Source organism: Bufo gargarizans, chromosome 6, assembly GCF_014858855.1.
Source record: "Bufo gargarizans isolate SCDJY-AF-19 chromosome 6, ASM1485885v1, whole genome shotgun sequence".
In the NCBI taxonomy this organism is placed as follows: domain Eukaryota; kingdom Metazoa; phylum Chordata; class Amphibia; order Anura; family Bufonidae; genus Bufo; species Bufo gargarizans.
Window position 1 is genome coordinate 383,360,750 of NC_058085.1, and position 15,076 is coordinate 383,375,825.

A 15,076-nucleotide genomic window follows, 5' to 3' on the forward strand; every position below is an offset into this window, starting at 1 on the left:
AATCAGGTTTTGGAGCAGTTTTTAAGATGCTTTGTTTCAGAACGTGTAGAAGAGGTTTTGCCCCTAGCGTTGCTACTAACAACCATGTCAGCTCCTCTAGTGGCATCTCACCTCTTTATTGTAATTATGGCTTTAATGCATGCTTTTCTTCAGTCTCTGTATCAAATTCTGTGAACTCTGCAGTGGATGCGATCGTAAATGATCTGTGCACAGTTTGGGCCCTAGGCTCTCAAGAGCCTGGAAAAAGCTCAAAGCATCCAATTTAAACAAGCTAATAGAAAGCTTCGGGTCTGAACTTCGTGTTGGGAGAACTCGTCTGGCTTTCTACAAAAAATTAGCATCTCAAAGTACCATCTGGTAGTCTTACCATACAAAATCATGTCTGTTATAACCTGTTATAGTTATGTCTTCAATTGCAATCCTTGCTCAAGGGGAGGGGTTGGTAATGTCACAAACTTACCGGTCCGAGCTGAGAGACACTCTTAAGCCATGCCCCCTAATGACATGAGCTGCATCCTTAGCAACAGGATGCAATGCTCTGTTTCTCCCCTGGGGGAGATTAGTGGTAGGATGATTGCTGAGCTGCTCTAATACTGTGGGCTAGTATTCTGACTGATGGAGCACCGAGTCATGACCTATCAGGTTCTGATCCTGGAACTCGGTGCTCTATTTAAACCTCTTACTGGCCTTATACCAGTGATAGTTTTTTCCTCCCTAGCTGTGTTCCTGGTTCCTGGGCTTGGATGCGATTGCTCTTTCTGTCTCTCCTATGGTACTGCATAGCCTCTGCATGTAAGTAGAGCTGGGGCTGTCGATCAGTTGCGGTGTTGCTAACTAGGGCTTGTTCTGCAAGTGGGTAGGGAAAGCAGGCTGGGTTCTAGGTCAGAGCTCACTGTCCATGTCTGTCCCTACCTACAGGCGTTACCTCTAGTCTAAGTTTACATCACCTATAAGTTGCATAGTCTTACTTAAAAAATGCACCAAAATGTTGCGGCATGGAGGTGTAATTAAACCAAGAACAACGCCACACCTTTTCCTACAAAGTCACGCCCCTTGACAGGTTAGGTGCAAACAGCTTAGAAAAGTGTGTAAAATAGTTGGTAAAAGTAATACAAAGCATGCACTAGTTTTTTGGGATAAAAATGTGCCAAAAACTGGCACATTTTCAATAGTAAATCTGCCCCACTGTTTGTTGATCCCAGTCTTTGTGACAGACTGCCCTATCTGTATCCTCAATCATTGGCTCTGCCACCTTCAGCCCTGTCTGGCCTGCGCTGTATTCCTATTCCACACCTACCTGGCAGAGGAAGTGTCTTGTCTGCAGCAGTACTACCCTTCAGCTAACCCCCCTCATCCACCAACTTGACACTCTTGTGTCTACCCCTTCCTTCTTTGAGCCAGCGAGCAGCCTCATTTTCCCGCCCCCCTATGCTACCATCCTCTCCTAGTGCATCAGTAGAGCTTGACTATTCCCAAAATCTTTACATACGGTAGGCTCTGCGGACGTGACGATCATCTCAAACTGACACAGGAAAAGTAATGGCTTCCACCTCCCTCCGTTGACATTCCACCCCCCCCAGTTTTTCACTGTGCTCTGTGATGTGCCCATAGTAATGTCTTATGGCTCTGTCCTTCATGCGGAAAAGATGGTGGTTGTAGTAGTGTTGATGGAGGGATAAAAATTGACAATTCTGTGAAAACCATAAAAATAGCCCACAGGACTTTCAATTTGCCAGTGCAGACAAATTTTGTTTCTACAGGATAAAACTTGAGGACACGACATATAATGCAGTATTTCAAGTTTATTAGTTTGCTCCAAGTACTTAGGCAGCAGATATCATACACATGTCCACAGGAGATGACATCTTCAGGGTGTGAGCAGTGGCCCTTTAAGTACAGGGATAGGCGCGAAATTCTACAAGGGACGATCCTTCATATTCTCCTGTGTGCAGAAATAAAGAGGTGAATTTCAGCAATAACAACCCGACACACGCACTCCACTACTAGTCACAATAGGATTCGGGTTAATGATGCATCAGAGCTGAAAATGTCATTAATCTATACCGGGCTGCAGTGCTGGTGGAGGCACATAGATAGGGTATTCCACAAGGTCGTGGTTGGTGGGGTCTGATTACTGGCCATGCCTCTGTATGTACAGTAAGACATGGATAGATTGATCCTGTCAGGAGGAGAACCCTTTGGCTAGCAGGGGTTTTCTGGCTCATAGATGGGGTTGTTAGCAGAAGACCTCCTCTCCGCTATGATGTCTATAGGGCATAATAGGGAGTATTATCAAGGGATGTCTTGATGAGACAAATAATTACTGATAAATACTTTTAAGGGTCCGATTTTCTTTTGCATAAACAGCGCCCCTCTTGTTCGTGGCTCTGACTGGAATTGCAGCTCGGCCCGTTTCTGCAATATCCGATACAGGCCATGGACAGGAGTGGTGCTGTTTCTAAAAAAGATTATGTTTTCTAATCCTGAACACCTCTTCATAAGACTTTGTTGTAATGGACACTTGGTTAAGCACAGCAGAAGTAGCAGAAGTGCATTGTGGGTATAAAGGAGACCCCAATCTAACACTTTGATAACCCACTCAATATTTATGACATTACCTCACCTCCGATCACTAGGTAGAGCAGGGATGGCGGAGAAGTGCTATACCGTTCTCCTCTGGAACAGGAAAAAATGAGAAGATAAGTGAATATACAGTAACTACAAAGAGCCGGTATGCAGCTCCACTGCCGCTACTACTACATACTTATAATACGTATTACATATACTGTGTGTATTGATATTCCTCATCTTGGAGACCCCTCCTTTCTGTATTCATAGGCTATACTAAATCACGTTACCTAGCAACCCCTTATGTTCCTCACTGAGTGACCACTGATTGACTGCACATAGCTAGATGCACATTAGTGGTCACAGGAAGGCCAAATGTAATTCAAATAAAATCTGTAGTATTACTTTCCCCTAATATGTCTGTTTTCCCTGAACCCTTGTATTTCCCATCTTTTTTAAGAACTCTGCATTGTGCTGTTTCTCTGTTATTGTTCTTGGAAATGTATGACTAGTGGGCATGTCCCTACAGTATCAGCACTCATTAGATATGTCTGACTGTGTATGGGCGCCCCCGATTGAGAAGGACATTCCCAGGAACAATAGCAGAGGAACATTGTCAGGAATAACGACCACCTTATCCCTAGTTATTATAAAGTCTGCTGTCATATTATATCTTTCATAGTTATAGAGATGCTAACAATGATGGGCCCGTTTGCTGGTCACACTCGGGACAGGGGACAGCAGACTTGTGTCAGCATGGGGGCTTCCTAACCAGAGCATGAACCATAATCCAGAATCCTTTATAACTTGTTCAGGAGGGATCAGATGCCCCCAAAATCTAGCTTATCATCTCTGGCATGATGGGACACCAGACATGGCATATCAACTCGCCTCATCTTCCTAAAAGAAGGATCTCATCTTCCGAGCGTCCTGGACGTGTAGCGTTTGATATGCTAGGACTCGGAACGATGAGATATGAATTATGAAGACGGGCTGGGGTCTGTATCTTCACCAGGGCAACTGGGAAACTATCTTTTTGATATTTTCACATCTGTTCCCTAGTTGGCCAGTGGGCCGGCTGCATGGGTAATGTAGCTTGGCCCAGAGGGGGTGAGCCGGAGGTGGGAGTGAGAATCCCCCTCAGGCCTGCCCCTGGAGGAAAGGCATAAAAGTGGGAGATCCAATCAAATTGGTTTGTGCACCATTACTCTGCCCAAATCTCCTGGGAGGAAAGGACTTTTACCAAACAAATGTTAAGTATTAGAACTTTCTTTGTTTTCTCCTTTTTATTTTACAATTGTTTGCCATTTATGTTTTTTTTGTTAATAATTTTTTTTGTAAACAAGCACTGTCTATTTTCTATACATTAAACCTAAAAGTTTGATGGTTTGTCTTGTAACCTTAAGAACCTGTTATCTCCATGAAGAGTGTGTGCCGTCTGAGGCTGTATGCTTTTCCGTGAGGCTTGCTACCGTGTATGTGTGTGTCTGCTTGCGAGTGGAACACTCAGGGGTGTCCTGTCGACCTTATAACTGGCGGGTGGTAGCAGCAACATTTTCGTGTTATTGTGTGGATGTGCTTGCAGGCTTCAGGTGGCGATTTATGCTCGAGTTACGGCCCGGCGCAGGGCGTAACAGCGCGTGAGAGTGAATCGGCCTGAAGCGCTTGGGCAAGCCTTGTCACATGACACAGTGGGCCGGTCTGGTCCCCGGTACGTGACAAATATCAATAAGCAGTGTTTCTAAGAAAAAATGATCCAGAATTTTTATTTCATGAGAGAATGCAAATGTGTCTGGAGAGCTGTGTATTAAGATGTTCTGCAGCAGCTGAAGTCTGGGAGTGAGTGATTCTTACCTTTCTCATAGATGTCCGAGACACGGACATATTTTGGCTGAAAGTTTTGCAACCTTGAACCCATCTCTAGTAAAATTTTGAAGGCGGAGACGTTGTTTTTGAGGAACTTTTGAGCAGAAAAAAAGAATTGTCAGCCCATTATACAGGTCACGAATCAGCGTTAGTCAGTGTGGCTATTCACACAGATTTATGTCCATATTGCAAAGGGAGCAAAGAAACAGCGCCACCCTTGTCCATTGGCTGTGTGTGGTAATGCATCTCAGCCTCATTTGCAGGAATATTACAATACCAGAAACAACCTGTGGACAAGAGCGGTGCTGTTTCTAGTAAAAAAAATAAGGCAAACCCTTTTCACACATGTTATATAAGCCTTTTAACAGTTTTGTCTCATGAAGAGAACTGCTTTCCATATGTTCTGCTAGGGCACATGGACATCATAAAGGGTTTTCCCATGCTCAGGATCCATCTCTACCAGCCAGAGATATACTCCAGCAGCACTGTATCCCCAAATGGTGCTGGACCTTTGAGCCCACTATGTCAGAGTTCAAACCAACTGGAGGAGGAACCTCTGTTACTCTGAAGGTCATACTTGGCAACATTAGAGTTGGGGCTTTTGGGATAGGTAATCCCCACCTTGGGAACTCCATGAACCCCACCCAAAATTTATGGGTAATGCTTACATAAACCCTGCCATTCCTCTGCCCAGGGCAGCCCGAAATAGCCAGGACTGTCTCTGAAAATTAAGGACAGTCCCAGCAAATTAGGGATTGCTGGCAACAATGGAATGGCCGGTCTATATTTACAGATGTGGAGAGGGGAGGTAACTCACTTTTTCAACATAGATGATGAGGTGATCGTTCTTCTCTTCCACTTTGGCCACATTGCTTCTCAACTATAAGAAAATACATTTTTAAAATCTGTGATGAGACATGAATATAAAATAGCAAATCTTCCCATTCAATGTTGGCATGCTGAGTAATGACATGTGCTATGTGGGAAGTACATGATATCCATCAGAAGCCAACTGTGCTCGATGGGGCCCAGTCAGAGTGTTGGGCACTGCCACCTCTAAATCAGTTCACCACTGTCTACTGCATTGCATATAAAGGACTAAGTTCACGAATTTTGTAGCTCACAATCCTGTTGGGTACTTATACAGGTATAAGGAGGCTATTTAACAGTGATTTTAGAGCAATCGGCCCATAGGCTGCTCTTGCACAGACTATAGATAAATATGAATCTATAGTTGTAGCAGTGCTCAGTGTCTTTATTATTTCTTTGTTGCTACTTCTTTGCCGATCCCTGGGGATCGGTGCAGTGGAAAGTTAGTACAGGCTTGGTGTTAGATTGGCCTGGAAGAGGTCTAGGTGGTGGGTGTCTGAGCCAGTGTCCCTCACCTGCAGCAGGGTCTATAAAGCTGTGGTTTTGCTGATCACTCTGCTGTCTTTGTACACTGTAGCTTTTTGTAAAGCTTGATTCTGATAATCTCCCTGGAGTAATGATCTCACAGGAAAACTGGTTAAGGTCCCTTGGAGCTCTGGCATGTGCTTCCTATCTCCTCTTAGTCTGGACTGGAACTCCCCCTCCTTGGACCAGCCCACTCCTACCAAGAGGGATAGAACAGGATGGTTATCCCTGTTCCTGCCAACCATTGCCAACCATACCTCTCATGCTGATGTACATGACAGAAATAAGGTATAATACAATACCTAACATAATAGTTGCAGATACCCCCAGGTCTGGGGTACTGCACATATGCAAAATGAATTATTACCTGGGTTAATGACTCGAATTCCGGACTGTACCCAGAGGGCATTGCGATGTCTATTATGGCAATGTTGGACTCATTTCGGGGGCCATTATAACTGTAGAGGAAATGGGATAAATGATGCACTATACAACTATATTAAATCGAAATGTCTTTATTTTTAATAACATAAAACCTTTCCCCTAGATTTGGATAAATGTGCCACTATGAATAGGCTGGTGTGAAGGGCAGATTGAGTGAATACCGTCCCAGAGATGCAGGTGGAGAATATGGCTTTGGAGTCCTGAGGAAGTGTGGCTATCCGCCAAAACACTCAATTCAGGCCGGGTGTAGGAGAGCAGCTATGTCTGTCTAAATTATTGTCTACAAAGCCATGCCTCCTACCACCCGAAATACTCTCCAATCCATACAGAGGATACGTTGCGAGTGTGGAATGTAATATTGTAACGTTTCACACTTCAACGCACTGCATATCTCTCCACAGGTATCGGTATGGATCGCAAATCTCAAGTGGGAATATGTGCTATTATTCCTGTCTCCGAATAGCCTCCGGCACACCGTACCAAGAGAAATGCAATGATTCCCACTTGTATTGTGGAACATACTGTAACAATGTGTCTTTGGTAGTGTGTGCTATTGTTGTTGGCTGAAAAGGCACGCTATACCAAAGAGACAGTAGTTCCCCCTTTTTGAACTGAATTCTATTCGCCATGCTAATAATGGCGCATATCATCCTATAGTTCTGCGTCTGCTCGACGCGTTTCTGTGCCGACAAACTCATGCTGGCATGTCATCAATCAGGGACAGATGTACAATTGGAATCAACTTGGCAGTGTTCAGTGAAATGCGGGGACACACGGACCCAACACAAATCCATCAGGGACATCTTTATCCTCCATCGTTGACCACCTTTTCACAGATTTAAGCACGGACACAGACGTGTGACTGAGGCTTTATGGTAACAGCCAAGCAAACTTGTGTGACTGCTTCTAATCTTCCCTGAGTGAAGAGGTCGATGGATCGATCAAATGCCAGATAAAAATGGCGCCTGGCAGATTCCATTGACTTTTAAGGGTCTCCGTTGAGTTTCTCCGACATGTCTATCAGTATGCAGCCCGATATCCTCTGTCAAATTGGAGGAATCTGCACAGAGGCTCCCTATAGAGCAGGGGTAGGCAACCTCCGGCACTCTAGTTGTTGTGAAACTACAACTCCCAGCATGCATACTTGCTCTCCTGCTCTCAGAGCTACCATTGAAATGAATGGAGCATGCTGGGAATTGTAGTTTCACAACAGCTGTAGTGCCGAAGGTTGCTGACCCCTGTTATAGAGTATCTGACCTGAATGCGAACAGAGTCTGATCGGCAACACTCATTTTAACCTGTAGGGCAGAGAGAAGCCATTATTTGGCACCCGCAGAATTCCTCTATGGCCTGATGTTTATTGGCGTTCTAGGTGGGAGGCGACCCTGCCTGCCCCCTGTCCTGCCCTCAATACATACCTGACATTTATGTGCACGGGCATGGTGTAGGCCACTCCGTCCACACAGCTCTCAGGAGGAATAGAAACCGACACTTGGAAAGCAGAGTCTTCCTCTATCACTGGAATATTGTAGTTCACCGTGGTCTGTGGGAAGACATGGTCACAGGCAGCACGTTAGAGACATTGTGATGGTTCCTTCTAATAGAACAGGCCCGCTGCATATACATCCCCATCATCTAGGCACTTGCTTGAGCTTTGCTTAAAAGCTATCAACACCTTTTAAGTATTCTTTTATGATACAATTTTACTTATTTTGGGCCAAATATATATTTTTTTAATTGATCTTTATTAAAAATGTTCAGCGGTTTCTTAGATACAAGGGTTATAAAATCAGTTTGCAAGCTGTGACTTTCTGGTTTCTCTGAATCCCATCATCTGACGGCTCATGTGTAGCTCTGATCTCTGATCTTCTGACCTCATAAACACTTATTTAAGCCATAGCCTTTAAAGATGGATAAGAATTGAGCTATAATGAGTGCTTATGAGGTCAGGAGATCAGAGATAAGAGCTCTACATGAGCCGTCAGCTGACGGGATATAAAGAAAACAAAGTGATAGCTTGAATGCAGACTGTTTTTTTTTTAGCCCTTGAATCTCAGAACAGGTAAAATAAAGAAAAAGTTGAAAAAATGATTTTAGCCCAAAATGAGTAAAATGCAATAATAAAAAATGCCCCACAGTTGCCCATACCCTTTAAATTCCTCCAAGTCCAGGACACAAAGCAGGGCCGTACCTACCATGGAGACAGACCATGCAGCTGCTGTAGCGCTCGCTCCGTATAGTATTAAACTACGTTTTATGTGAATCGACTTTGGATGTTTCATCCGAAGTCGATTCGCTCATCCCTAAATGTAACCATCAATATCTCCCTTTATGTCCGCGACCAATGGGCGGAGAACACAGTTATGGTATCATTTCGGAGCGTGGCTATGTCACCATGCCTTATGTGTGGCATATATTACCTGGAGCAGGACACACCCATTCCACTGACGACCATGTTATAATCTCCGGGTATGTTGGCCAGAGAATGAGTCTGCAGAATGTTCCTGTTTGCAGAGTCGAGGGTGAATTGTTTGACGACCTCATTTCCATTTTTTACTTCAACAACATTATTCGCATCTGGTTGGTACACCAATGCACCATAGCTAGACAAGGCTTTTATGGCAGCCACAGTGTCCTAAGGAAGACAAATGCAGGGGATTAACAAGACGAAAAATAATGCGGCTGATACATAGCGGTAATTGCTAAAATTCAGTCTGCTTTCAGCTGCCACTAGGGGGAGCTTGCTGTATGCTGTTTACACTGAACCCTATATAATAAATCCTGCAGGAAGCTCCTAAGCTCCCTCTAGTGGTGACTGCAGGCAGCATGTTGTATTGTAACACTACAAAACATTAAAGTGTAACTGTCCTTTTTTAATTTTTGTAATGTATAGGGGCAGTGATGCTGATCATTTTTATAATATACTTTAATTACTGAAATCGTCAATTTCTATTAGGAAAAATAGCTCTAAAGTGGCCCATTTTGAGCCTTAGCATCGCTCCTCTGTCTTCTGTTTACATAACACGGTCAGTAGGTCTCCACTGTTATGTAAACAGAAGACAGAGGAGCGTTGCTAAGGCTCAAAATGGGCCACTTTAGAGCTATTTTTCTAATAGAAATGGACAGTTTCAGTAATTAAAGTATATTACAAAAATGGTCAGCATCACTGCCCCGATACATTACAAAAATAAAAAAAAGAACGACAGTTACACTTTAAACTCAAACACCTTCTTAAACTTGTTATTACCGATGTAGAACTGTATGCTCCAAGGGAGGTCTGCTGCTCAGACAAATAGCGAGCGATCTTTGACGCATAGCTGAGATCTTCTGTGGATTTAGATTGTCTTAATCTTATGACATGTGCCTGTAGTATGAGGGAAGTGATCTCAATATCTCTGGACGAAGCGCGCGGAGAGAATACAGAGGATGTTGGGTTGTTTGGTTTGGTGAGATGCTCCCAGTGAATGGTGCCTCCTGTAAGATATCAGAAAGTTAGCGGAACATTTGCATGTTAGTTCTGTATGTGACACTTCTGCTCATTGCACACCAGGAACATCTACCTTTGTCCAGTTAAACATGGTCTCTATGTCTGTAATTGGCAAAAACAGGGATTGCACAGTGTAAAGCCTCATTCCACACGTCAGCGTTCCGCGTACGTGTGCTGTATGTGTTCTCCGCGGAATGCGCACGGGCCCTTTCATTTTAATGTGTGTATTCACACATCAGTGTTTTAGCGTGGTCCGCGCGTCTGTGGTTTTAGCATGCAGCACGCTCCATTTTGTCCGTGTTCACGGATCCATCACACCCATTATAGTCTATGGGTCTGTGAAAACCACAGATGCCGTCCGAGCTTTCACGGACCATTAGGAAGAGATGCTTTGAAAATTATTTTTCAGCTGCACAGTGTCCGTGAAACACGGATGACACACGGACAGCATAAAACGGACACATGGACCACACACGGATCCTTCACAGGCAGCTTCATGGATGCATCACTGATCACCTTTTCACGGATTACATCACGGACGTGTGAATGAGGCTTAAGGGTCCATTCACACACACATAAGCCATCCGTGCCCATACGCCGCAAAAGTCCGATCCGCAATTTACAGGCAACGGCCGTGATGTAATGTGTGAATGCGACGCAATGTGGAGGAACGGATTGTAAGCCCACCGAAGCTCTTCAGATTGCGTCTTTTTTGTCTGTATACGCTATATACATTTAAGTCGATGGGTCCATGCCACAAAATATGGGATTCACACGCTTGGTGTCCATGAATAGCAGACCACAATTTGCGGTCCACAGTATGTACACAGACAGCTTGTGTTCGTGTGAATGGGCCCTTAGAAAAAAAAATTCTGCTTTCCAATAGACACAGTTACACATCTGCCTATGGGTTGTGTCTGATTTTGTAGTGCAGCTCCATTGTAGTAAAAGAGGACGAGCTGCCGTACTACCCATCACCTGAGAACATGTGTGGCACTGTTTCTGGAAGAAATCAGCCATGGTTCTATAATGCTGCACAATTCTCTAGTAATTTTCCTTTAATACAGAATTCACCAGTCTGGTGCTTATTTCTAGTGATGAGCGGCCGGTCCTATATTCGAATTTGCGATATTTCGCAAATATTCGGTAGACTATTCGTCACATATTCGCGAATATTTGTCTTCGAGATAATTTTTCGTGATTGTGAAAAATCTTCATGCCAAAAATCACGTAATGCGAAATTAATAAAAAACGAATATATATAGCACTATATATAGTGCAATATATTCTTTTTTTAGAATATGACGAATATTCGAAAAAACGAATATATAGCAATATAGCGAATATTCGTAAAATTCACATATAGACTGCAACTTTGCTAATATAAAGCTAGTAACCTTTTTTTTAAGTTGTCATTTTTCTTAAATCTGAAGTCCATAAGAGAAAAAAAATTACGACTATGAAAAAAAGATTATAGCACTATATTAGCTAAATTGCAGTCTATATGTGTATTTTACGAATATTCGCTATATTGCTATATATCCTGCTTTAGAATATGACGAATATTCTAAAAAAAAGAATATATAGCTATATAGCAAATATATTCGTTATCTAGAATCTTCATTTTTAGTTTTTTTTTCAATCTGTACAGTTGTTCATCATACTCCTCCCCGACAAGCGTCCCCGTGACCATGGGAACGCTTGTGGCTTAGAATATACTATCGGATCTGAGTTTTTCTTGCGATCGTGAAAACTCAGATCCGATTGTATATTCTAATCCACAGGTGTTCCCATGGTGACGGGGATGCTTGTCGGGGAGGAGCATGCCGAAGTGGAATAACAGTGGGCATTGAAAAAAAAAAAAAATAATATTCTAAATAACTAATATATTCGCTATATTGCCATATATTCGTTTTTTAGAAAATTAGTAAAAATTTTTCCATATGAAAACAAGATTCCTTCCTGCTCAAGTTGCTCAAGTTGCTTGTGGGCCAATGACTCATTGACCCACAAGCAAGAAGCGGGGAGGAATCATGTTTTCAGATGTTAAAAAATGACGAATATATATAGCGAATATATAGCACTATATTCAAAATATTCGTGAATTAGCGAAGTTGCGATATTCGCGATAAATATTTGCTATTCGAATATTCACGCTCAACACTGCTTATTTCCACCATAGACTTCTGTGTTGTATGGAAAAGTCTGAAAGCATCAATGGACGGACTGCATATCTGCCCTCTTACCTACTGTTATCTACTGGTTTCAGTTCATAATGTGAAATGTCTTAAAATACACGATGGGGGATATTTTTGGAGAGGCTGGAGGTTGGGAGGGTATTTGTCCCTGCTTCTAGATAAAGCCACACAGAATAGACCAGAGTGTTCAGATACAGGGAGCAAAGTCTTTACGCAATGACTCCAGTATCAGCAGGTCCTGTTCATGGACATTTTCAGGAAGGTACCTTGTTCTATCTGCTCTTCTCTCAGCTGCTCAGACATAGCATTGCTTCTCTCCTCGTTCCCAGCCGCCACGAAAGCGTTGAATAGCAGAGCCTTATTGTAGACATTTTGATTCCTGCGAGAGGCTTCATCCAGGAATTTCATGGCATCACGAAGTAGTGTGGGCTAAACAGAAAACACACGAAATTCATGATAGAAATAATACTACAATTGTGTAATCCAGTCATTAAAGAGGCTCTGTTACCCGGATCAACACTACCCTACCAGGCATATAACCTGACGCTGACAAAAACCATACCTTTCTTTCTGCTGTCGGTGGTCCGGTGGTGGAGGACAATGAACTGTTCGAGCACCAGGAGGCGGGATTATGCGGTTCGAGCACCGCTCCAGCGACACCACTGGTGCTCCATAATGAACCACCCCCCCGCTGTAGTTCACGCCTTTAGATTGACAGTGCACCTCTTCAGCTTCATTCCTGACTTGCGAAGATGCATAGTGCGCACGCGCTGTCACGGCACCGTTGCACAGGCACAGGATCTCAGCGCTAGACCAAAGGGAGCGTCAACTACAGCAAAGGGGCATCATTATGGACCACCAGGGGCGTCGCTGGAGTGGTGCTCAAACCACATTAGCCCGCATCCTGGTGCTCGAATACTTCTTTTGGATAATTTTTCTCCACCACCGGACCACAGACTGCAGAAAGAAATATAATTTTTGTCAGCGTCATCAACCCTATGCTTGGTAGGGTAGCGTTTATCCGGGTGACAGAGACTCTTTAAAATGTGTGTCAGTTACAACCCCTCTAACAACATGTATACTGTAGTGTCACACTGTCATTCTAATACTGCTATAAGGTGCCCAAATAAAGGTCAGTGTGAATTTGATGCTTATGGGATTTGAACCCATGGTTCCAGGACAGTTTTACAGCAGATGACTGAGTCCCCATGCCAGAATGCAACCTTCAGAAAGAGCCATGTAAAGGGATCAATGTAATAACTTACCGCGGCTGCATAATCTCTCTGGAGCAGGACATATACAACTGATGCAGTAAAGCTGACATGATCTTCATCACCGCCCTGAAAAATAATACACAAGTCAGATAATAGCCTGGAGGTAAAAAAGGTATAAAAATATAATACAGGGGAATAAGGGGAATTCAGCTGCATAGACAGAAATTCTGCATGTCCAGCGTGCCACAAACATAGCCCTATGGGCCTAATTTATCTCATTGCTCATTATAAGGCCTCATGCACACGGCCGTTGTTTGGGTCCGAGCCGCAGTTTTTGCGGCTCGGGGGCGGACCCATTCACTTCAATGGGGCCGCAAAAGATGCGGACAGCACTCCGTATGCTGTCCGCATCCTTTGCTCCGTTCCGTGGCCCTGCACAGTTACAGTCAGTCCCTCACAGTTACAGAAATCTAACAACCCCATAAGCGACAAATGCACGTAATTATCGGGGGATATCATCTGACTGCAGAACATATAAATCACTCTGACCTGCAACATGGATCAAAAAGTAATTACCATCAGGGCATTGTTAATCGGAGACCCTTGAGGTTTGAAAGCCCCGGTGTTCCGATCCATCAGTCCTTCTAGATACACCAAGGCTTGGTTAACTATTTTGGGTTCTACCAAGGTGTACGGCTCAATGGACTGAAGCGTTTCCAGCGTCCGTAGAGTCAACCTGAATACAAGAACATAAGCCAAACAGATGTGTGAGGACTGCATGTAAAGCATAACTCTATCCAAAATGACATTTTTCAATACTTATCTGATCTGAGTTTGTAAAGAATGGGAGCAACGGAGCTAGGCGCAGCCTTAGCATAGTGCTGTTTGACTTGAGGGGAAGTTAGGAAGTTTAGGGTTAAGGTTAGGTTGAGGGGAGGGGTCATGGTCATGGATTCCCGGGCAGTATATGAGGGGAGTGGGGGCGGAGTTTAGTCAGACGGCGCTCGTGGAAGAAGTGGAACGTTTTTGCCCGCCCGCCCGGTATAGCGGCTGGGGGTTGTAGGGTTTGCTGTGGTAATGGAGGGTCCTGGAAGGCAATGATAAGTTTAAGAGGTGCATGCCAAGGTGGAGTGTGCATCTCAGGAGGTTCGGAAAGCTTGTGCATGGGGATCCTGTTGGGCAGATGGGCCTACAGGGGAGATTAATTACAGTATGGAGTATTCGGTGCTCTTGGGTCGGTGACCGCGGCCGAGGGTAAGGCGGTATGACAAGTGGAGGTGAATGGTGGAGAACACAGCTTACCTGTTGCCTTCTAGGATCCTATGCAATGGTTCATATGTTATGGTAATTGATATGTTATGCGTGTTATTACATATTTCTGTTAAGTGATAATTAATAAAATGGCCAAGAAGGCTCTTTTCCCAAGAAGATGTCTCTGTTTGTTAATTGTGGGACAGGAGGGGGCAGTAAGGTAAGGGGCAGGTTTATGGGCCGAAGTATCTTCCACCCCATAAGTCAGTATTCCTACAGTACCTTCTACATTAAGGGCATATCTGCAGGACATGACAGATGCATGTCCCAACTCTGAGACCTGCACCTATATAGGAACCAGGGTCTTTCAGTTCATCTGTTGACCTGCTTTCTGTAACCTCCATAGATGAACATGTGCAGCTAGCTCTCCTTTCAGTCTTTACCCGATTTGACAGTTATTGGTTAACCCCCATTATCCACATGAGTGCATGGCCTAGAGGTGGCATCCAAGTTAGGGATGAGCGAACTCGAACTGTATAGTTCGGGTTCGTACCGAATTTTGGGGTGTCCGTGACACGGACCCGAACCCGGACATTTTCGTAAAAGTCCGGGTTCGGGTTCGGTGTTCGTCGCTTTCTTGGCGCTTTTGTGAC

General features: G+C 44.0%; 1 protein-coding gene across 1 annotated transcript in view; it reads right to left on the reverse strand.

Annotated features, from left to right (window-relative positions):
• Positions 1-1,784: 1,784 nt before the first annotated feature.
• LOC122940820 (ovostatin-like) overlaps positions 1,785-15,076 on the reverse strand; it is a 105,338-nt gene continuing 92,046 nt past the window's right edge. The window contains 12 exon segments of the mRNA XM_044297605.1: positions 1,785-1,942; positions 2,624-2,676; positions 4,423-4,528; positions 5,252-5,314; positions 6,197-6,287; positions 7,692-7,816; positions 8,694-8,713; positions 8,716-8,908; positions 9,521-9,747; positions 12,225-12,387; positions 13,224-13,298; positions 13,749-13,908. Coding sequence (XP_044153540.1) covers positions 2,633-2,676; positions 4,423-4,528; positions 5,252-5,314; positions 6,197-6,287; positions 7,692-7,816; positions 8,694-8,713; positions 8,716-8,908; positions 9,521-9,747; positions 12,225-12,387; positions 13,224-13,298; positions 13,749-13,908 — 1,267 coding nt within the window. The 3' untranslated portion in view covers positions 1,785-1,942; positions 2,624-2,632.